We start from the raw sequence: 24,863 nt of genomic DNA, 5'->3' as shown, positions 1-24,863 counted from the left end.
GCGGGCCCGATGCTACTTCGTTATAACGAGGTTGGACTGTATTGCCACTATCTTTGCCAATAAAAGCGTTTACAAGGGCTTGTCCTTAGTTTGCGGCAGACCACATGTGCTCACAAAAAGAAAAATATTTATGTTTCCACCTTGGTTTTGTGATCCTATCCAGCACCACAGCAAAGCCTCTTTCGTTTTAAAAGTATTTCCAAGCTCCTTGTGTGGATTGCAGCAATTGGCTCTCTGAAGTCTTGCGCTTGAAAGTAGACATTGCAGGTTTTTTAGGGGGTCGGTACCCTGTCGGGCCAGGGTGAGCACCAACCTGGAAAAGCGGGAATTGTCGGGGAATCGGTCGACTGTGAAAAAGTTGGGGAATTTTTCAACGTTGGTCGGAGGAATCCTGCTTCTCTTTCTCCGAGCAACGACAAATATATTGCGCAATCCACGCTGCAGGCGACTGTGTCGTCGCTCAGAAATGAGAGTTTCCGAGGGAACCCGGAGATTTGAGCCGAACCATGTCAAAACTGGTGTAGCGGGACCAATTTCCCACTCGTTGCATTCTTGTCCGTTGCATCGTGGCCGGTGCACGACACGAGGGCTCTTATTTTGAGCTTCCCTGCTTCCTCCTCCGTTTCACGGTGGTTGAGTTAATTTCTGCCAGATGAGAAAATCTCAAAGTTAGAAGGTAAAAATTGCGCTTGAAAAGCAACCCTTAAAACGTGGGAACACTGTCAGCCGATGGCCGAGAAACCCCTCTGGCATGGACGGCAATAAAGCGGGTTCTCAAGAGATGTGCCAGCTCTTTTGTATTGAATTGCTGCTTAAACTGGGTGAGGAAATCGGGGAGCTTGAGGGTGGAGAACCTCGCTCGAGAGCACGACCGGTAAATTGCCGTCGGACAGTCAGGAGAACCTGGGAAAAGTCTGGGAATTCGAAAACGTGGTAAAATATTAAAGGGATTGTCCGGTCAAATTTTGTATTCGAGAAAACAATTGAATATCATTGTTATTGCCTCGAGACGCATCGTACGTGCAATATCCGAATTTTATATGCCCCTCTGCGTGAGTAATTAAATTTATACTGCTCCAATCGCATTCTAGCGTAAACGCGGTTTTCGTTGGCAACATTGGAGCTTTGACGTCACAAAACACAAAGCGAGCATTTTTGTCCCGTCGATTGCCTGTGAGTGAATGCCTCAGCGTGCTTCGTTTTTGTTGTTGTGCTCGACTTGTTTCGTGGTTGGGTGAGATTTTTGTTGCGCGGTTGGGTGCCATATCCACCGGGCAGCACATGCGAGCCAAGACATGGCATTCCACACTTTTCCGCGAGACGTGCAGCGACGAGTAAAGTGGATCGTCGTCGTGCATAGGGACTGGGTTTCCATGAAGATCGAGATTTTGCTTATGCAGCAATCATCTCTCAGAAGAAAGCTACGAGCTGAGCTCCAAGCGGACAGAAGGGTTGTAAGCTGAGGTGTGATGCTGTGCCAACGATATTGAACTACGTCCATCCACTCCTCGCCAAAATCGGGCCAGTCAATTTAGGTCTGTTCGATTCCCCTGAACTGGCTGAACTAGTTCAGCGTCCGTGCAGAGGCAAACGACAAGAGCAGACGGCGATAGCAGACGACACTCCTCGTCCGCCTCTGCTCGCGGTACCATTTTTCGCAGCTCTTGCTCAAATGTCTGCAATGTTTAACAATAACGCCGATACGGAGGTTGCATTTCCTCTCATTTATGATAATAACGTACCCGCGGTGAATGCGGAATCGAGATCATAACCGGGGGTAGGAATTTGCTTGATTATGATATTCTGAAAGCGTTTTGGGCACCTGCTCGCGTAGGTTTGGCTCCCTGTGGTGAGTGTTGAAATATTGGCTCGCATAAATTGTTTCTTTTTGATGCTATGCGGAGATCCACAGTGTTGATATTCTTACTTACAGACACAGGAAAGGTATTGCCCTCATGATAGTCCCCGCCTTCAGTTGCTCTTGGATGCATACTGAAGATCCGATGCATTTCAGAGGTCTGGGATTTAGTGCGTTGACACTCGCATGTCCCCGTAGCTGAGCATAATACTGCATGCTTTGTCCGCTGGTATCAGTGGACGCCCACTAACGGGCCTGGGAAAAAGCGCCGAGAATCGGCATTTTTGCCGATTCTCGCTTCAACTTGACACCGAAGTTACGGTCGATAACAAGACGCTACCGTCAGGCCTTCCCGCCAGCGACTCCCAACGTAAAATCATCCTGATGCCGCGAACCTATCGTCGAAATGCAAAGATTCCCTTTGAGGGGCTTTTGCCGCTACCAGAACTTCCTGGCCGAATCGAACAGACCTTGATTATGCAGCGAAACCGAAACCAACAGCTAGGCCATCTCGAAATGATACCAGAACTTGTATTTAACATGCGTGCAGCCTGATATCTGTTTGACCCGCGTGTGAAAATGGAGCGTGACTACGATTCACCAAGCTCGTCCAAGTCAAGTGACGACATGCATTTGAACAGTTCGCCGTTTGCCTTCGGCCCGCGGACGTCGCCTCTGGGGGAACGACCCGCAGCCTCATCACCGATCCAGTGGATCCGCCGAAATATGTGCCCAGATGCCGCTTCGTGTACCTAGCTGTGCCACTTCAGAGGCGAAATCTGCATCCTTTGCTTTGCAAGCGCCCCTAGTTCGATCGGCGTTCGTCGCAGTGTTTGCGCGAAACAGCATACGTTTGCTTGAAGCTTATGGCTGTCTGCGAGTAATATCCTGCTAAAAGGCGGAACTTTTTCTGCACGTGCTTGGGAACTGCATTAAAAGAACCGTGTTTCAGTAGGGTACTGCCTAGGAGACTATACTGAGGGCAAGTTCGTCTGCTTCTTGCGCAGGGGGTAGCGGTGACGTCAGAACGCCGAGCCCTGATTGGCTGATCGCGACCCCCTCTTTGAGCGTCGTCTGCTCGCAACGTCGTCTGCGTCTGTCTTACCTTACCTGCGACTTTTGGAAGTGCAGAGGCCAGATTCACGAAACAATCCTACGCCAAAAATGTGCAAAAGACAAAACTTAAGAACAAATTTGTATTCACGGAACGAAATTTTCGTAAGTTTTGCGCAGGTTACGACGAAATCATACGACAGCTCCGAAGCTGTCTTACGCACTTCTTACGATCAAATCAACATGGCCCACGGACGTTTATTTTTCTACGTGCACTTTTCACGCGTCCCGACTTCAAGCAGCAAGAAAAAAGTAAAAAGTACTTGAAACAGACCACGACGAACAAGAACGCTGGATCCACAAACACCCGGGAAAAGCTCCAACGGCCACGATTTCACCGACAACGACCAAGCGAGCACGGCAGATAGGCCTAGCAGGCACTCCGACTTGGCGACCGTCTGTCCACGACCGGCTGGCGTGCTGAATGGAATATGCGGATGCCCGCGCGACCCTTGTGAACCCTTCCCGTCTTGTACTCTGATCGCTGGCCTCAATTTTAGAATAAGAGGTCAATTTCTTCCTCTTGTCATCTCCTTGTTTTCCGAGGCAACGATGACTCTCGCCGGTAAAAAAGCGGTGAATCTCCGACAGACGCAGGAAAGGTAAAGCAGCCATCGCTTTGACTAGCAGACGTAAAGCAGACGACGTTAACCGCGCCAACCCGCCGACGCCGTTAAGGAGTGAGGAGTCTCGCCGCACACGAAAGGAGGGAAAAAGTATTTGGAAGGGAACTTGCGGACTCTAAACACTCTCACTCTCGGTTCTTTGCAAACAAACCTCGGCGCCTCAGGACACCTCGCCAGGGAGTCATTTGACTTCCCTCCTTGATGCGCGTCTGCCAGTTGTGAGACAAAAACAACGTACCGCTCGAGTTATTTCGTCTGCCCTCTCTGAAAGGCGAAGTCGAGCTCGCTCGTAAAGACCTGCACTTCCGAAAGTCGCAGGAAAGGTAAGACAGACGCAGGCGATGTCGCGAGCAGACGACGTTGCAAAGGAGCAGACGACGCTGAGATAGGGGGTCGCGATCAGCCAATCAGGGCTCGGCGTTCTGACGTCACCGCTACTTCCTTTCTCATGCGCAGAAGACGAAAATGAGCCCACTTGCGAGGCGTATATAATTCGAAGCAAAATACAAGACACCCGTTGACCAACGCTTGTTATCCCCACCATCCGACAAACCTTTGTGTTTTGTGACGTCACGCAGCACCTACGGATGTCAGCCATTGACACTGGCGAAATTTGGTGTGCAGTTTCGTACATAGGCTCATGAAAGGTTTAATTAATAACGGGAGAGCATATACCAAAATAAAAATGATGTTTTTCTATATGAAGGCTCCCTCGATGTAACGAGCGCAACAACTTAGGTACTTCCGGTTTCGACCGGACAATCCCTTTAAGATGGGCTAGTCGGACGAGCATGGTGAATAATAGGATGGACGAGGAAATGAAAACGGGACTGGTGCTAGTCTCGTCTCTTGTTGGTCTCGTCTCTCTTTTGTGCTATTTATGGTCGATAATCGAGGAAAGTTGCTTCTGGAAGAAAGACGAGTGAGCGCCATACGGACGCAGGAGCTGTTTGACGTGATCCTGGACGAGAACCAGCTGGAGGAGGCGTGCGAACACCTGGCAGAGTTCCTGGAGACGTACTGGCGGGCCACCCACGAGAACCTGACGGAGAACTACGCCCAGCTGGTGGCAGCCACCCCGAACACCCCGGCCATCGTGGAGATCCCCGAACAGAGGGCCCCCTCCGCCCGGCTGGCAGAGGACCCGCTCCTCAAGGTGCATCTTCGTCCTTCTCATTCGCTAACCATGGGACGACTTTCTCTCCCGCGTGCCGTTATCTCGTAGGGAGGGTCCCGTTACGAAACAAAACCACTAGCTGCAGTATTGCTCTTTTGTTTTACTTTTTTCGCTTTTCTCTTTTTTGAGACGGGATGAGACTGGGGTAGATGCTTTTTTCTTTCAATAAGGGTTCGTTGAGAGAGGCTGCGTAAAAACGGCTGGGAATGAAAGGAAGAATACAATGCATTTAGGGCAAATCTGATGCAAGTAGACAAAAACTGATTTCACTTTTCCGCTCTAAAAGGTGAACTCGCAGGACCGAGTAATTTCGGAAAAATTACTCGACCACCGAGGAGTATGCCTCAAGCGTAGTTTCATGCGCTTCACATACTTCTTTTTGCGAAAGAGCACCCCCTCGATCCAGTCGGAGCGAGGGAAGCACAGCCCTGACCAATGGGGCCTTCTGTTTTGCTTGACATTGCTTTTGTTCGCCTTTGAGTCATTTGTATAGAAGCAGCTTTCCTCTTCCTCCCGCTTGTGGCTTCAGCAGTACCGCACGGAACTACCATAATGTCCAGAGTAATCGCCCACCGCCCCTGCCGCCGTAAATTCATAAGCGAAATAGGGTGGGCCGGGTTTTGGTGGGTGAGCGCAAAAGCTTTAGAAAAAGCGAAAAAAATGCTCATTTTTTTGTACATATTTAACGTGGCTGCGCAATAAATACATTAAACTGAAAACTCGAATTAATTTCATTGTTTTAAGCAAGAAATGCTCACGATTCTATCGCAAGGTTCGATGCTCGCATGCACGTGATGAACACTGCCGGTTGGCATACTTGATGCTGAGCTGGCGGCAGAACATTCTTTGCATGGGAGACCCTAAGCAAACAAAATACAGTGTAGACCGCATATAACGTATGTCTCGGGAGTCGCGAAAATCCGCACTATAAGCGGTACCGCACTATAACCAAAACATCAATTTTTCAGGCCAAAATACATGCCATCAGACAACTCACCTTTGTAAAAGAATTTATTTTATGTTAGATGAAAAATAAAGCTTAGTTTAAGGAAAGTCTTTATTTCACCAGACTAGTACAGTTCTGTCTCAAGTGTGTCACACATTTTGAAAGAAATGAGCGGCTTTTGCCTGGCGCAGCCTTGGCGTCGCGGGTTGCGGACGGACGTTGCGAGCGTTCAGGATTGCTAACCCTAATCACTTTTCTCCGGAGATAAAAACTCGTGAAAATTCGCATCCTTCATACGGTACGCGCCAGTAATACCTTGAACTTGAGCACACGCATGAAATGCGCCAAATAAGAAATCCGGGCGATGTTCGAGGACACAAATGCTTAGAAAGCACCACTGAAACACGACGACACGGGTGTTTCTGCCGTCTTGAGAGCGCCGCCACGACATCGCCGCACGAGTAGATGGATCTTCCCTTCTAGTACGTGCTGGGTTATCATAGCCACACGACGAAAATTCGCAGTCCAGGATAGCACTTTTACGCAGAAAGATGAGATGCACGCCGTCTACGACGACGATCACAACCGACGCCATGTTTGCGGAACAGAAGCAGCCGGCCCGCGACGGCACGACCGGTATGCAACGCGCGCGAACACTTCTCCTTGACCTGCGAGTGGTCTGTCGTTGCAGTTGTTTGTTTCTTTGTTTCCAATGCAGTGGAGGGACGCATGCACGTGAACGACTCGTGCGTGCGTCCCTTCGTCGCTATGGCAACTGAAGCGCCTCTCTTCGCTTCTTCCCGCGTTTTCGAGCAACCTCCTTGCCCCGCGAGTGCAGCTTGCGGCTCGCGCCGTCAGTTCCGTTATCTAGTGTCGCACAGGGAAGCGAGCTCGCTGCTCCGGTCGTCGGCGCGGTCGGCGGGCTGTGCCAAAAACCGCACTATTCGCGACTCCAGCAACCTATAGGGGGCGCCACCACCAAACAAACATGGCGGCTGAGTCCAGGTCGCGTCGGATCGGCCGCGCTGCCTGAATGGGTGGCGCATTCAATTTAACAAATTTTCTTTTGTTGAATGCCCAATTTTATGGGTATTTGAACTGAGACTGTTAAGTGTAGCCGGTGCGCATAAACTTGCCGAGCATTGTTTTGTTTTGCCGGTGTTTTTTGTTCTTTTCATGTCAAACTTTCGTTTCGGAGACTTCGATCAAACCCGAAACTATGGGCTTCGGAGAAACGGTAATAGACTCTAATTAGTTTTGATCATCTATGGAAAGCGGCGAGGGCTACAAAATTGTTCCACCGAGAGTAAGTTTTAGCTAACTCGCATGCCTCGACCATGCGATTTATCTGTCCGCGAAATTGAGCTTTTGTGCCTGTCCGCGTTTCAAGAAACAGCTCCAGTCGTGTGCTCGGTCAAGAACACAGGCTGCAGGAAAATTACAAAGATTAAGCAAGCGCTTCTTGAGCCAAGCAGCATGTCAACCCACTGGCGCTTCACTAAGCAAGTGATACTCGTATTTCAATTCAGGTTTTAGTAGCAATCGAGAAGTCATTTTGACGAATATGCGGATTATGTATTATATTACGTACTATGTCCCACTAAAGCGATATTAGTATATTCTTCGGGTTGAAATATGAACTTAGTTAACTAACTATTAGGTGAACTGCTGAATAAAAGTATATTTGACAGACAGAGAGAGCCAAATGGTTCTAGCCGGTAGAACGGAGGCGAGTGCAGACAAACTGAAGAGAGTCTTCATTGGAGATTCACGCAGAACCTCTCTGTGCATTGAACTTGACTTCGAACCCTGAACGGATAAAATGAGTATTTTTTGTGGCCGGTCAACCTGAGCAATGTAGACGTATATTGCTGCTGGCTTCGACAGGGGTTATAATATAAATATTGGAGGCGCGATAGATCCTAATGACGTGACAGCTTCTAACTTTGCGAGACGCGTCCCCCACCTTTTGAAAGCAGATAATTTCCCTCATTAATCATATGCAGCAAGCAGGTTTTCTGAATCAAGTAATTGCGAAATTAGCCCAATTCCTTCAATGTGATCTTTTTCGGCGAAAAGCCGCTAAGATGAATAGCCAACGCACCGGCCGGCGTTAGTGGCTAAATTAACCTGAAGCTAATCGAGCACGACCAAACTCAAGGAAAGCAGCTATCGAACCTTCCCATTCACTTGACTGCAACATTGGTGTTCCCTCCAGTGAAACACTTCGTCTGTCGACCTCAGTCCACTGTTTTACATCCTTATAAAGAAACCACTTATCAGTTACCAACCAGTCGTCACTTTGAATGTGATTAGAGACAGACGAGAAATCAAAACGTTTTTCTGTGATTCCTCCTCATCCAAAAAATGGAAAGCACGCGACCGTGTGTTGTGGAGTAAACCGGCTTTCAAACACGTGATGGAAAGAAACAATCTACTGAGGCTTCACCACACTAATGAACACTCAAACAAACTTAAGAAATTTTCGGACCTTCGTCAAATTACATTGCTCGCCCCCGCGCCGACAGCACGTGTCCGCGAAAGCCATCGGAGACGCGGCGGGGCGCGGAGCGACCTGGACCGACTGGTTCCCGGTTTTCCCGCTTGGCGGCGTCCGTTTTGCTGGAGTCGCGAATAACCGGTATCTCCCTTCGCGCGCCTGCATTTTAAGCGGTATGTAATTACATGGAGTTCTATCGGAGGTGAACCGGTGGTTTAAAAAAACCGCGTTATACCCGGTCCTGCACTATAAGCGGTTACGTTGTAAGTGGTCTATACTGTAAAGCACTGCCAACGTATATAGAACGGGTGCACTGGCTCGGGAACAGTATGCATGCTTGAAGGAGGCTCACTTTTGAGCACATCTTCAAGTTCCGGGTTAATTTAATGAGCAGTCGATGTCGGAGCTTACATTGAATGATGTGACATCATCCTCAGACTCCTCGCTGCTTGTTTCATCCAAAAATAGCATAGCCAATGCTGTTGAATGACGCGATTCACTACGTTCTTCCGGGAGCACCCGACGCGCTCACGACACCATTCTTGACAAGTTTTGGTTCTGTTTCTCGCCAGTGATTTATTGCCGCTGCATGGCGGGAAAAAGAGAAACTACATTGAAGGGGAATCTAGTTATCCGGCTACCCCCAGGTGGTGCTACGTGTTCCAACATGTCAAATTTATGTTTGTGCGGCTTGTGTGATCCATCGATCTTGGGTGATGAGTGTCCTATATGGGCTTCCTGAGGAAAGAGTAAAAGATGTCTCGTAATTGTTCGCTCCTATTGTAATGCCCGCAGGGACCTTGAGGTATACTTAATGGTGGCGATAAAGAGGTGCGACAAAATTGCTAAGGTTCAGGCTCAATGAGGTTTGACTTTTTCCGTGTTTTAACCGCCAAAATTCAACTTGATGCACATGCGCGGAAATTGGGAACAAGCCAACGCGGCGGAAAAGGGTAACAAACTAACTAAATCATGAAAAGACGCTATCTTTGTTTTTATATCGTGTACCGTAAAATACCGGGCAAGTGCCCCTTTCAAAATTTCAAGATAATTATGAAAAAATGGTAGATGGGCGCTTGTCCAGTCATCAATTCTACATATAAATGTGCTGTGCATATTTTCTTAGATCTTACAAGTTTGGGTATGGGCACTTCATGTGGAATGGGCAGATGCGCGGTATTCTACGGTATGTGTAGGCAATAATTGTTGTGAAATTTAAGGTCAACTATAGCAAATATATTTTTCCTAAATTTGTTCGCATGGAACGACGTTCGACGTAACGGCAAAGAAGTCAGGCAACACCGTTCAAAAGTGTTGTTGCCAATAGTTTGCAAGTTCGGTGACCCGGTCGAACCTCGGGTTCCCAGAACGCGTCTCGGACCGTTTACCATCCGATCCCGCATCGAAAATGGTCCCCGAGTAAATTGCGTTTAGGAGTCAGCATGTCACATAGAAATGCCGGCAAAAGAGCCTACGCGACTTTTGCGGGCGAAGCATGGTGTCGACGATTTCCAACTTGGGAACGTCGGACAATTGCGATTTCAGTCGGCGTCTGATCACACTTTTCCATGGCGCTCAATTCGCAAAAAACAATTGCTGGAAAAAAAAAAAAAAAAAATTCCACGTAGGATTGCATCATTCTACTCTACAGTGGAGGCGCTGCTCTCCCACTCCCCGTCTTTCTCACACAAAGCGCTCTTTCGCTCCCCTTCCCCTCTGTAGACCACTGATGTTCCGAAAAACCCGCGCAATCGTGCGGAGAGCGCTCTCCCTTCCTCCCGCTCTGGGAGCTGCCGTTGCGAAATACCCTTGCCTCCCTACCGGCACCGCTCAAAGAATGTATGCAAGCTGTTTGTTAGAGCGCTTCTGCGGAACAGCTAGCGTACATATTTTCGCGATCATTCGCAATTTTGTTTTTGTCTGTTAGCGGGTGACGTACGGCGTTTTCTCGCTCTATTTCCGCCCGTGAACGGCGCTTCGTAGCAGACGAACCCTGCTCTTGGATTTGCATTAGCGGATCGAGTGCTACAAACGCCATCCTCGCTTGCTCCGCGAGACGCAAATTAGACATTGCACTCGCGACGACGAAAGCGGGAGACCAGGCGCCTCATGTTGGGTCGGGCAAAAGTGGACGAGGAAGTCCCGGAGATGAGGGCCCCCTCTCGCGACCCAGGAGGAGGAGGAGCAGGAGGTCTCCGCACGCTCCCGGGAGGGCCAGTGGCGGCAGCAGCGCATGCAGCAGGAGCACCAAGTCCGCCAGCAGCACCCCCTGCAGCAGGCGGGGGGCGGCAGCTCCGGGCTGGGTCGCCCCGTGGCGCCCCAGGTGCGCACCAGAGCGCAGCACCACTCCTACCCCGGGGAGCGCAGGCTGCCCAGGCAGCCCGGAGAGGTGGGTGGCACAGGCTCTTATTAAGCACGTGCGCTTTTTGCCATACTCCAACTGCAGCCAATGCTACCATCCTGTCGAGCCAAGCAAATGGAAGTCCATCGTCATGTCATCTTTGTGCATTTGCTATCACTGGCTAAATCGGTAAAAAATCACGCTGCATTCACTGCGCTTGATTGATCTAAAGCAAATGCACAAAGAAGAAGAGCACCGGGACAATGCGCTTTTGGCATTGCTCAGTCAACTCTGTCGGATCATAGTACCGGCTCCTCTGAAAGGGATCTTCTACTGGGTGTCCCATGGAGCGGCCAGGCTCTTTAAATCGACCGCAAAATTCGGTTTCTTAACCTACCGCGCTACGACTTTGTGCAACGTTGCCCACAGATGGTGCACTTTTTTTGTAAAATTTGCAAAGAGCAAACTAACCTGAGGAAAAAGTAAAGAAAGAAAAAGGCTTCGCTCCTATGGAAATGCAGCAAAGCCACCGGTCTTCAAACAATATGGCGCCTTTTCGCACGGGAGGCAAGAGATGGCGCAAGCGGTCGCGACGCCAACTGCCGCCAACGGACGAGCTTACGGCGCTAAGAGCCGGCGTCTTTAGTAGACAATCTTTTCGACTCAAAAGCGGCGCGCGTTCCGCAGGCGGCGACAGTCACAGAAACAAAAACGGGCGCGGTAACAACAAGGAACTGCAAAGGAGCCGACATAAATACCACGAAAAGAAACAGTTTGAATAACCGGACAAACCATTTTTTGTTAATCGATTGTGTTTATTAGTAATTAAGGATGATAAAATAATGCATTGGTAACTGATATCAGAAAAGCTTCCGCCGCTTTTGAGTCGAAAAGATTGTCTGCTAAAGACGCTGGCTCTCGGCACCGTATGCTCGTTCGTTGGCAGCAGTTGGCGTCGCGACCGCTTGTGCCATCTCTCGTCTCCCGTGCCAAATGGCGCCTTATTGTTTGAAGACAGGTGGCTTCGCTGCGTTTTTAAGGAGCTAAGCCTTTTTCTTTCTTTACTTTTTCCTCAGGTAAGTTTGCTCTTTGCAAATTTTACAAAAAAATGCACCATCTGAGGGCAACGCTGTGCAAAGTCATAGCGCGATAGGTTAAGAAACCAAATTTTGCGGTCGATTTAAAGAGCCTAGCCGCTCCTTGGGACACCATTTTGAGTTCTATGGCCATTTTGAATTCTATGTTGGCTGCAAATGGATTGGCTTGATTTGGCAGCGCTACTTGAGTACTCCTGAGTCCTACCACTGGGTGACGCTATGCTGGCCCATGTTTTCCATTTAGCTGCACATCGTCATCATCATTATCATTATCATTTTGCTTTGTTTTCTTCCATCCCTTCGCGCCTCCGCCCCACTTTCGCGTCGCCATTTTGCACTCATGGATTTGTGTCTCTCATCTCGTTCCTCGCATCAGCAGAAAATGAAACTCCGACGACGACTACCACCCGCAGCCATTGACAGCGGACATTGCGAACGCATTAACAATGCTGTTGAATGTGTACGACGAGAACACGACGCTCACACAAATGCAAGCAGACATCATTGCAAGCAGGCGTAACATGAAGCAAGCCACTATTGACGGCTTTTTAAAACCTGCTTAAGCGTAATAAAAGCTCGGACTGCTTGATTATTCGGTCCATTTCGGGGGTCCCTTCCGAGTCTGAATAATCGGTCAGCGACTGTACCGTAAAATACCGCGGAAGAGCCCACTTTAAAAAGGCCGCATCTCTTTGTGGTGAATGATGTTGATTGGGGCAAAGCTCTGGTGGTGCTGATGATACTGATTTTATTGTTCATAGGTAGTGCTGATGGTGCTGATCTTTCTTTTTGTTGCTCATAGGTAGTGCTGAGTTCCGGGTTGTGTTTCGCCGTCATTACTACTGCTTTATGGTCGGTGAAATGCGGAGCCAGTAGTTCTAGCGGATCAGCTTGGATCCGCTAGAAGCCGTGGGAACGCATCTTCACCGCTTAAGTCAACGGTCCATGTCAGAAAGAGAATGTGTGGTATGGATCGTGGTGATATACGCAGTTGAGCATTTGACCGCAGCGCCCTCTCATCTATAAACGTTGAGCCAATGCATGCAAAGTTTAATGCAATTATATACGCATTTGACCGCAGTGCCCTCTCCTGTATAGATGTTGAGTGGCTACATGCAGCTTTGGAGTGTAGCGTAGTGGTTAAGAAGTCTGCCTCGTGGTTAAGACGTCCTGAGTTCGAACCCCCATGCGGGCGTACATTCTTTTTTAAAAGTCTGCCGATCCCGGAGTCAGTGCAATCAATGTGAGCATGGATGCCAGACAAGGCTAGACCCTAAGGAGCTTTGCCCCTAACAAGTGCCCATGATTAACATTTCCGAACTTGGCAATTCTTCAAATTATATGTTAAGCGCCCACCCTGTCCAAAGTGCCAGCATCAGCCGAACAACATTCACCCCCTCGCAGTATCCACGAGGCTGCCAGCAGGGATGAAGGAGATATTACGTGAAAATAAACATGCTTTCTTAAAAGCTCTTTATTGGCCACCATCTTGGGTTTAATTTTTTCCACAAATTCAATGTTTTATGGACAAAAGTTGCATGAGAACACGGGAACCTTTTAGGCACTCGTAATACTTGAAAAACGACCTGGTACCAATAAGATCAAAATTCTGGTTCCAAACATAAAGATGCCCCAATCAGTGTGGCTGTGATGGAGGTATATTCAAAATAAAACTGTATTTTCAGATTATATTTTTACAGGAAGCTTGGGTCTTTGTAATTGAAGGACATCCCTAATTTGGGTTCGTTTGGTTTTCCCTGACTTTGATAAAACAGGCTGATTTTGGAGGTTTACAAGTACAGTAATCTCTCATTATAACGAAGTCAATGGGATGGCAAGATAATTTTATATAAGTGGTAATTCTATAAAAGCGATAGAGCCAAAAAAAAAAAAAAAAAAAAAAAAACCCCAGTGCCAGCAGCCTCGAAGGTGGACGGTAACACTGCGGTACACTCTGACCATAGATTTAATCGAACAAACCTTCGTTATGGAAATCTCGCAGCAGCTTGACAGAGTAAAAATATAATTAAGTTGAGTTTGCAGATATTTTCATTCGGGCATCAGCTCTCCTCAAACTGCTTCAGGCATCTTAAGAACACTGACACTGCTGCTGCACTCCACTTTGTTTCGAAGCAGTTGTAGAATGTTTCATGTCTCTGCAGTCGGCGTTTTCCGAGGTGCCTCTCTGCCGTCGCTTTGTGTTAACCCTGGCCGCATGCAAGGTCTACGATCGCAGCATCCATGGCAGGAGCAGCAACATGAACGAATCAGTTACCCTCGGTGGCTTTGCCAACATGTTTTCACACACTCTCGTAGAGATCGTCGGAGCTATGGAAATCGTACGCCGGCTCGGCAAGCTTGCTCGCAAGACAAAATCCGACTCGCGCGAAGCAATCGCCGACCTTTGGCAACCTTTCATCTTCGGGTCGCATGCTCGCCTTCTCCTGAATGAGAAGCTTCTCAAACTCGTCCAATGTGCCTCGCTTGTTCTGCAAAGTGGTGGACAGTGTCAAACAGCCGATGCCGAAATGTCGAATGCTTTGGCGATTTTGGACTTGGGCCGGCCACTTTTCTCAGCCTAACGACTTTCGGCAAACACTCCCGATCTCTCATACGGTGCGCGTGTAGCACACAAAGCCCCCGACGCCACATTTTTCGATATTCGTAATAGGCGTGCTTGGCCGCCGATACACTTCAAATAATTCGGTTAAAAACGCGTGCATTCGGGTAGGACCACGTTGAACTTTAATAAAAGCAATAATCCGAAAAAAGTGATTTCGTTATAACAAGGGATTACTGTACGTAGATGACATTAAAATTTCTGTCTCGTCCTGTTATCCATTAATATGTGAACGTCCGGTCTAACTGGCAATTAACAGTTTACAAAAATGGGCCAACTCAAATGGTTTTTGATTTTCTCCGGAAAAAATAGGTTGCGTGTGTTTCTCTTGCCGGCGTGTAGTTCTGCCAGAACCTTGCTTAAAAACGTTTGGAGTGCCAGTAGCCACATCATTTGACGTTTCTGGGACTCATATTTGACTCAAAATTAACTTCCAGATATTAGTAACTCGGATGTCTCAGATCGCTGAATATACTTTACGTTCTATCACACGTATCTAGGGCTCCTATAGACCATGTTGCACATATTGCGTGGTTGTTCACTCCGGGCTCGATTATGGTAGCATTGCATATGTGGCTCTGCCTTGGAAAGCAAAAGCTTGGTCCGAGCTTCAGATATTGTTAGAGTTAGGCTATTATCATATTTAATTGAACGCAAGTAGTTACCCAAACGTTTGGCGATGCTGATTGTCATGAACCCGAGCACTCGACTCGGGGTTAAGAAAATCGCTTACGTCACGGTTTCACGTGACTCTCGGTGGAAATCGTGATGTCATGTTACGTCGCGCTGTCAACAAGGTTAATACCTGAAGTGACTGTAGACCATGGCGTGCTGGCGAACAAGAAGTGCTTTATTCCTGAGCGCAGCGTTTTTATCACAGACATGACGTCACGAGCCGGGCGGCGCTTCCGCGATGACTCAGTCGCGATAACTCAATCCGCACGCTACAACATTTCCTTCCCCCTCACGCAAAAAATGTTCATTTCCTAAAGTCCTCGGGTTTAAAACGGTCAGGCGGCTTGCATGCGCGAGAAGTTCGTCGAAGGGGTTGCTTCTCCGCTGTCGTAGACGGAACCGGCGTTGCTGCAGTAGGTGTCGCCGGTCCTTCCCGGGCGGGGTCTGCGGGTGGCGCTGGTGCTGTTGCGTCCGGCGTCGGCGTCGTACCAGCCGCGTCTGGAGGTGGCGCCGCTAGCGTCGGTGCCTTCGCACTGGGTGGTGCTGACGGCACCTGGGCTGGAAAGCTCGTGGGTGGCGGTATCGATGGATTGTCATCCACAGTCGTACTGCCCGGTCTCACGATGGGTTCCGCGTGTCGAGGACGCAGGTGGTCAGCGTGCGTGAAGCGAAGCTGGTTGAGCACTTTCACAACGTAGGTCGCAGCACTGACAACCTGACACACGATTCCTTCTTCCCAGGAGACACACTCACCGCGCACTGTTTTCACAAAAACACGGTCGCCCACGTTGAACACACGTTCAGCACCTCGCGACACATCGCGTTGTTCCTTCACATGTTCTTGCTTGCGTTGCATGGCGCCGGCAAAGTCGGGTTTAAGCAGGGAAAGTTTTGTGCGTGGCTGGCGCCTTAGGAATAGTTCGGCGGGCGTTTTCCCAGTCACGCTGTTTGGTGTGTTGCGATAACAGATCAGAAAACTGTCAACATTTTCCTGAAGAGAACACTGCCGACCGGTTGCTTCGCCTTCGAGCACCTGCTTGAGCAATGCTCGTTTCACAGTTTGAACCGTGCGCTCTGCGGCACCGTTAGAGGCTGCGTGGTAAGGCGGGGTGCGAATGTGTTTCACGCCGTTGGCGTTCATGAAGTCAGCAAACTCAGCTGACGTGAACTGCGGACCGTTGTCGCTCACTAGTACCTCGGGCAAACCGTAAGCAGAAAAGGCTCCTCGAAGTTTTTCCAATGTTTTAGTGGTGGATGTAGAAGACATCACCCAAACCTCGATCCATTTCGAAAATGAATCGATGAGCACCAGAAACACATGGGCACCCTTTGAAGCGAAATCCACGTGCACACGCGACCAGCACCGGGCAGGGTAGCTCCAGGGATGCAGTGGTACCGGACGGGCGGCGGGCTGAACTGCTTGGCAGATTTGGCATTTCTGTACGTGATGCTCGATAGCCGCATCAATTCCAGGCCACCATACAAAACTTCGTGCCAGCATCTTCATGCGGCTGGCGCCTGGATGCTCCTCATGCAACAAGTTCAGCACGCGGTCCCTTAGCTGTTCCGGGATCACTACACGGACACCCCATGTTACACAACCTTGTTCAAGTGAAAGCTCGTCGCGGCGCACGTAATAAGGCCCAAGTTCTTGCGCGTGCGGTCTTGGCCAACCATTTAGAGTAAACTCAGCAACACGGGACAATGTAAGGCTTCGTTTTGAAAACTTTGCAATCTCCTCTACGTTCAATGGGAGGCACTGAAACACTGAGAGGCACTCAACAGGTTCTTCCTCAGCGGGCACCGCCTGAGGCAATCTCGACAGAGCATCAGCCACTTCCATGTTTTTCCCTCGGCGATACTTCAGCCGATATTTATAAGCTGCCAGCACCATGGCCCAACGCTGCATTCGTGCGGCAGCCAGTGTCGGTACAGGCCTTTCCTGACCTAAAATGCCTAGTAGCGGCTGATGATCAGTGTAGATTGTGAACTCTCTGCCAAAAAGATAGCGATGAAACTTTTTGAGACCAAAGATTAACGCCAAAGCTTCGCGCTCGCACTGAGCATACTTTTTCTCGGCTGGCGTTAACGTTCTCGAGGCAAACGCGATAGGCCTCTCTTCGCCGTCAGCAGTCTCGTGAAAGATAACTGCTCCTACGCCATACGAGGACGCGTCACAGAGCATTCCGATCGGCTTATCGACGTCATAGAATGTCAGCACCCGGCTGCTAGTCAGCAACTTTTTCGTATTAGCAAACGCCTCGCTGCATTCCTTCGTCCATGACCATTTCTGATCCTTCTTCAAAAGCCGATAAAGCGGCTCTGCGACTGTTGAACCATTCTGTAAAAACTTCGAATAGAAGTTCAACATGCCCAGATATGCCTTCAATTCTGTGACGGTGGTGGGCTCAGGTGCTGCCAAGATCGCTCTTTTCTTGGCCTCTGTAGGGTAAATCCCGTCTGCGGTCACCGTGTGACCCAGATACGTCACGGATTCTTGGAAGAACGGCACTTGTCCGCGTTGAGCGTGATGTTGTACTCACGCAACCTTCCCAAGACACGTTCGAGAGTCTTTTGGCAGTCTGCCGTGTCAGATCCTGCCACGATTACATCGTCAATGTAGCATCCGACGTGCGGAATGCCTTTTAGCACCTCATCCATCATAGACTGAAATATTGCGGGTGCACTAGCCACACCGTAGGGAAGGCGTTGGAATTCAAAAAGACCCAAGCTAGTGTTAACTGTCAAAAATGGTCTGGACTCTGGAGTGAGTGGCACCTGCTGATACGCCGCAGAGAGGTCAAGTACGCAAAAAACCTTGCCTCCTGCGAGGACAGAATACAGGTCCTCCGGCCTGGGCAGCGGATAGTGATCGGTTTTCAACACAGGGTTTATCGTTACCTTGTAGTCTCCACAGAGTCTGAGACTACCGTCCTTTTTTGGGACAACGACAAGTGGTGTTGCCCAGTCACTGCGCGCTACTTGTCGAAGCATGCCCGTTTCTACCATGCTGCGCAGCTGGGTTTCTACCTGCTCTCGCAAAGCAAAGGGAACAGGTCTAGCACGGCTAAACACAGGGACCGAACCAGACTTCAGCAAGATCGTCGCTTCGAATTTCTGAATGGTGCCCAGTGTTTTTGAGAACACGGAAGGGTATTTCCTTTGTAGTGCTTGAGCCCTATCTTCCGTTGTGACTTGGCCAATCTCATGCCAGTCCAGCCTTAAACGCTGGAGCCAGTTCCGTCCAAGCAGCACTGGAAGCCTCCTTCCATTGTCTTTGACAATTACTACGGGCAACGTCATACTTTGACCCTTGTACACAACAGCGACATCACACTGTCCTTTGAGCTGCAGATGTTCTCCAGTGTACGTGCGAAGTGACATTTTAGCCGGACCACATTTTACATGTGGAAAAACAGAGTCGTACACGCTCTCAGGAACAATTGTGACTGCCGCTCCTGTGTCAATTTGCATGATTAAGGGTTTCCCTTCAACTTGAACACTCACTTCGTAACACGATTGAGTCGTATTTATAAAATGGTACACGTCATGCTCAGTGTCTTCGTCAGAACATTCCAGAGCATTCGTGTTCTTCGGCACCCTTGTGTTTGGACACATTTTCTGCAAATGTCCTACTCTCGAGCACTTGCGGCAGACAAAGCTCTTGTACCAACAAACATTCGATGCATGACTCCTACCACATCTTTCACACCTTTCCTTTTTAGGTCCTTGAATATCTTTAGGTTTCGAGCCCTTTGATTGTCCCTTTTGTCGACTCTTTATAGCGTTTAACGATGCCTCTTTGTCTCTCGATTGCATGAGTGCAGTGTCTCGAGCCGCCAGTTCTCGATCGAGCGCAATCTTGCAAGCGCCTTCAAACGTTAAGTTTTCCTCGGCAAACAAGGCACGCTGGCTCTCTTCATTACGTATGCCTGCTACTAGCCTGTCCCGAAGGGCGTCTTGCAAGAAGTTGCCAAAGTCGCATTTCCTAGCCAAGTGTTTCAGTTCAACTATGAAGTCTTCTACGCTTTCATGTTCGTCCTGAACACGTCTGTTGAACTTACAGCGCTCCGCTATAACGGAACTCTTAGGGCTGTAATGTTCTATTAACAACCGTTTAACAACTGCATACGACTTCTCGCCAGGGGACGCCGGCACGACCAGACTCTTTAGCACTTCATAAGCCTCAGGGCCTATCACTGTCAGAAATACGGGAAGCACTTTCTCGTCCTTTATGTCGTTTGCCACTAAAAAATGTTCAAATCGTTCCAAATACGATTCAATGTTCTGTGTCTTAGGGTCAAACTCCGATATTCTTCCCAAGCGTGACATTTCGGAACCCCAAAAGAAACACAGTACTCATCCGCTCGACGTTCCCTTGGGTAGCAGGTTGTCCCCGTTGCTGTTCAAGTCGAGTTCCCGAGGCGAAATCTCGGGGGCGTTGCTCGTTGCCCTTTGTCGGTACACGAAGGCGGTGGCCGGCGTGCTGCTTGCGATGTCATACTCCGGGAATATGTAGCGTCGCTGGCAGGCTTCAACGCATGACAAGCTGCGCTTGCTCTTCCGTGGCCGTGCGTTCCTTCGCGTCACTCGCCTCGCTGTCGCTTTCCGTTGCCTACGAGGGCACGTAGACAGCCTCGTCGCCAAATGAAGTGACTGTAGACCATGGCGTGCTGGCGAACAAGAAGTGCTTTATTCCTGAGCGCAGCGTTTTTATCACAGACATGACGTCACGAGCCGGGCGGCGCTTCCGCGATGACTCAGTCGCGATAACTCAATCCGCACGCTACAACAATACCTACATCTAGTGACTTCCTCAAATTAAGTCAACTTGACTCGGTGAATCACGTGACGTCACGGGGTCACGTGACATTACTTGACAGCACGTATTGACACCATGACGTCACGTGGCAACGTGACACATGAATAATCGTAGTGCTCATACAAAAGCGCCACGGAAACCTACAATTTATCATACAGGGTGTCACAAAAGAAAATTTACAGGGTTTTTATTTCCGCAAAAATAAACTAGTCATCGCCAAACGCTCATTCTCCGCCCAAAGGTAGCACTAGACGTCACAACCAGAGGCCAAAGTTTCAGCCCGATCCGATAACTTAATCAAAAGTTATAAGTGATTTTCTGAAAATTTCAATGGGAAAATGGCGGCCGACAAAGTTTTCGAATACATGGGGCTCTATGGGCACCAGAAACTGAAAACGGGCGAAAATGGGCTCCATTTTCCCATTGAAATTTTCGGAAAATCACCTATAACCTTTTATTAAGTTAACGGATCTGGCTGAAACTTTGGCCTCTGGTTGTGACGTCTAGTGCTACCTTTGGGCGGAGAATGAGCGTTTGGCGATGCCTAGTTTATTTTTGCGGAAATAAAAACCCTGTAAATTTTCTTTTGTGACACCCTGTACATTGCAATTCTGTATATGACGATTTGATCAATAGAGAGAAATGCCGCTGCCAAACTTTTATCCCCATGTATTCATTTTGTGATACCACTAAGAAACAAATATCTTGAACCATTTTGAATCGGTTACCGTCATATTTTTTTCGGTTCAGTTCCGGTTCAGTTCCATGATGGCAGCAAAGATTTTGGTTCAGTTCCGGTTCGGCTAAAAATAATGGTTCGGTTCCGGTTTTCGGCTCGGTTCGGTTCCGGTTCGACACCCTGGCCCTAGAACGTGAACACTGCAACACCTATGTCTCACATCCTACCTGAATGTATATGACCAAGAATGTTTTAAATATTTTTTGTGAACATGTAAAGAATATACTCCACTTCACTTAGTTACTTTGCTCGGCGATGAGCCTCTGATTCTCCATACCTATGTTCTTAATTTTCTTAATGACACTGGCCTTATACAACGAGTATGATATCAATTCATACTCTGAAATCGCGTCCATCTTGTATACACTTACACAATCTCATGTATGTGGTTTTGGCACATCATCAGCTACTATAGCTCTTTCTTCTTCCAAACCCTCGCATCAGCAATAGTTCATGCTCTTGGCACATTTGGGCCTTGGCAGCCCTTGTGCCATAAAACACCAATCAATCAATCAATCATTAGAGCCACTAACAAAATGAAATGTTTTAGTTGCTCCACCCTCAGCGCAAGTTTTCTACCTTACCTCGAGCATCTTGTGACCTTGTAGCGTGCACGGTGGAAGAAAACGAGCATGTGCTGGAAACACGAAACAGAAAAGTGTCGGTGATTCCTTGCACTTCACGCCCACCAACGATGACCAGTGCAAAGTGCGTAAATTAAACGCACCATGCAATTAACTGACGTCATTGTACCATAGGGCACTAAACATGGACAGTCCATGGCTGAGCCACGTTTAGTGTGCACGGCGGGGTTCCTGTCCATCTTCGAAAACTGCCACGTTTTACCTGCTAGATGCAGTTTGCAAGTACCATTGTTATTGCACACTAGCAGGTGCAATCAAATCGGGAGGTCTGCGATGGGAGCTTGGGTAACTGAAAAAGCTTGAAAGGGGAGCTAACAAATTCCGCTGTCTTTTGCTCTAATAGTTCTGGTGTCCAAATAATTGTTGGTGCTAGCATTTTCAAGTCTACTTTCTTGGCAAGGGCCTTTTTGATTGTGCATAGCGAAATGTGCACACTCCTTTGCATCCCCAAACCCCAGAAGTTTGGCGGATGATATTTTGCCTCACTTGAAGTCAAGGTCGTACGTGGGCCTTCAGGCAGCCCATTGAAGCGTTTGTGCAGGGTGTAGCCGTAAGGACTAAAACACGTTTGGCACACCTTGCAAGATTTCAATTCCAAACGTACATACTTGAAATTGGGCATGCAAACATAGTTTCACCAGAAGATTTTTTGTTTTTTTTTTAGAGTTTAGTTTTGAGATAATGGAACATTAAAAGTAAGGCAAAGTGGGAGGCCGCATATTTCTTATGAGCTATGCGGAGCGCAAGTTTGTCTGCTTCTTTTGCAGGGGTTGTGGCGACGTCAGCACGTTAAGCACTGATTGGCTCGGATTGGCTCTGATTGAAGGACAGTGGGTAGACCTCAAGGCAGCTTGCTCCGAGGTCTACTGACAATGCTTCAATTGGAGCCAATCAGAGCTCAGCATTCTTGACGTAACCAGAACCCCCTTTCAAAAGAAGCAGACAAACTTGCGCTCCGCATACCAGCGTGTTTGTCGTCTGCACACTGGTTTATGAGCTTGCTTCTCGGTGGCTTGTTGAGTGCAGACGCTAAAAACCAGTAGCAGAGGCTCGCAATGAGCAAGATGATAGCGATATAGTCACTCATTTTAACGAAATATATAAACAATGACCACCTGAAAGCAAGCTCACAGACCAGTGTGCAGACAACAAACATCCGGTATAGAGCATACGAAATGCACAGTTGCTGTTTTTGTTTTATTTTTAATATTTCATCGCCTCTGACTCAAATTCTGAAAAACAAAAAAAAACAAAAAAATATAGACGTAAAACTTCTTGCCCAACTATGTTCACGTGCCCAATTTCAGGTTTGGAACTTTGCAGGGTGCGCCAAATGTGTCAGTCCTTGGTCCATCCCCTGTAGGTTTTTACACGTTTTGCCGCGATTTGGGTGCCACTTTTTCATAGTTTTCTCTATTGCGGTCCCTTTTTTGTGTTTTGGGAAGAGAATGCTTCGACTACATGCTTTCTTGTTTTTCTTTTTCTTTTTCCTTTTTCTTCTCTTTTGCCGCTCTTACAGACACTGTTGAGAAGTGTGCCGAAACAAGTGCATTTCCAGGTCTGTTTTCCTGTCAAATCAAAACGTTGCACCTCAACACCTTTTTTTTGCACACTGTTGAGCGTTGACATGTTCTCTCTTCCTCCATCGGGCACCATTTGTGAAACACTTTCCCTCACCAGTGCGTTTTGTGCCAGTGTTGTTTGCATTGTGTGGTTGAACCCCTTAGCCGTTTTTTTTTATATTTTTGGCAAGGCCCTAAACTGCCTTTGTTTTGAAAATTTTCATTGACCCCGGGCCTACGTGTCTCCCCCACCAGTTGCCATTTTAAAAACGTGTACAATTTAAAAAAAATCTTGCGCTGCCATCTCTCGGCAGTGCCGCAAACTAAGCTCTGAACGAGCCTGCACCGGACAGGTTCGTCCAAAATGGTTAAGGGGTTAAATGTGTTATTGCAATTTCTTATCGTTCGTCGTGTCGGTGATGATAAGTGTTAAAAAGGTTGCATGTGTACGGTCTACAGTGTTTGTTAATCACCTTTTTTACTACGCCTACTTTTTCTCGAAAAACACAAACGCTAATTTTTAAGAGCCCACCCAGGGTGTTTTCTGACCTGGAAGGAATCGTTGGGGAATTTTGGAGCTTTCTCAGAAATAGGGAAATTGTTGGGGAAATCATTGTTGCTGGCTAAGTGAGGGAAAATGACAGACGAGAGTGGCACGAGGATGTGCAGTGAAGCACGAGGAGGCGGTTTGCAGACGATTCTGTTGTGCCGAGTAGCCCAAAACGTCGAACCAAAAACATAGTTTTGCTGTAAGACCACATTTTTAAAAATGCAGTATAAAAAAAAAGTATATATCCAGTCACAAACCCTTCCTATATTTACAAGAACTCACCTGTATCAAGCAATGTTTCTTCTGCTGGATCGGGCATTCGCATCACCCCCTTGCCATTGGTAATACAGTCGAACCTCGATATAACGAACTTCAATGTAACGAAATCTTCGATTTAACGAACTATTTTATTTTTCATAATTTCTTGCCCATAGACCCCATGTATTTTTAGTCTCTATATAACGAAGTCTAAGTCTATAACGAAGTGCCATTGCCATAGAAGGCAATAAATAAATCAACTCTAAAAAACAACTTCGCAAAAAAATTGTGGTTAAAAAAAAAAAAATTATGCGCAAACGCGAGCGCTTGATAGGTTACTTCACGGGGACAAGCCTTCCAACGTTCCCAGGCTGCCCGAGGATGCGGCGCCGGTAGCGCCGGCGAGGCATGCGGCAAAGCGGATTCCGCGAGGCTGGCCAGAAAATGCCGAGCAAAAAGTTAACACGGCATACCAGCATCACCACTGACATTCACTGATAACCATAGTCCACTCCACTGCACCGCGGGTAGCGCGGGAGCCAACTTCAGCGGGGGAGCGACGTGATGGCGCGACCGCACGGGCAGTGCCATCTAGGAGAAGACCGAAAAGACCGATTATCGTCTTGCGAGCGTGGGCGCAAGCGGCGCAAGCATCACTGTGGGCGCAAGGGTGGCAAGGGGGCAAGTAAACTGTGCGGTGAAGAGTGCTGTGTAGGTTGGAAACATTGGCACCGCCTAAACTGCCTAAACTAAACAGCTTTATTTTTTAACCGGGCGGTTCACTTACGTGCTTGCTGCCATAAGGAAACGTAAAGTTCTTTCTTTGGATGAGAAAGCAAACGTTTTGGACGCCATCCTGAAGAAACTGCCAAGATCACGAGCACTCGGGAAGTGCTCGACGCAATGGACGTACTGAGGAGGTACACGGCGTCGCATGGGCAGCAGGATGCCGTGCAAGCGCTCTGGGCGCTCGAACGCCGTATGACGCCGCTGCTACTGTCGGACAAGGCGCAAGCAAAACTCGCGGACTACTTCGCCCCTAAATAAATGTCATTTTCGGTGAGTTTTCATACCCGTAAAATGTTTCGGAATTTTTTTTCGCATGCTAAAGCCAAATTTCGATTTAGCGAAATTTCAATGTAACGAAGTAAATTGCGAATTTTACCGACTTCGTTACATCGAGGTTCAACTGTACTAACTGTCCTGTTAAAAAGCTTACAAACGGGCGTTTCCTTTTCTAAACGTCGATACTTTAAAATCACGGAAATCTTTGACTTTTGGAAAGCTTTTTTTTTTTCCCCATCCCATTCGACCACTTTACCCTGGGGTTGTGCT

General features: G+C 48.2%; 1 protein-coding gene across 4 annotated transcripts in view; it reads left to right on the top strand.

Annotated features, from left to right (window-relative positions):
* LOC8036426 (voltage-dependent L-type calcium channel subunit beta-1) overlaps nt 1-24,863 on the top strand; it is a 132,199-nt gene that overhangs the window by 93,808 nt on the left and 13,528 nt on the right. For all 4 annotated transcript variants that reach the window (XM_042288909.1, XM_042288907.1, XM_042288908.1 and 1 more), the window contains 2 exons: nt 4,541-4,753; nt 10,394-10,609. In XM_042288909.1, the coding sequence (XP_042144843.1) occupies nt 4,541-4,753; nt 10,394-10,609 (429 nt within the window). The remainder of the gene's footprint in view (nt 1-4,540; nt 4,754-10,393; nt 10,610-24,863) is intronic.

This window comes from Ixodes scapularis, unplaced genomic scaffold (assembly GCF_016920785.2).
Source record: "Ixodes scapularis isolate PalLabHiFi unplaced genomic scaffold, ASM1692078v2 PGA_scaffold11__112_contigs__length_91849675, whole genome shotgun sequence".
Classification (NCBI taxonomy): Eukaryota; Metazoa; Arthropoda; class Arachnida; order Ixodida; family Ixodidae; genus Ixodes; species Ixodes scapularis.
The sequence above is the reverse complement of the archived record's forward strand: the minus strand, read 5'-3'. Positions and strand labels throughout refer to the sequence as shown.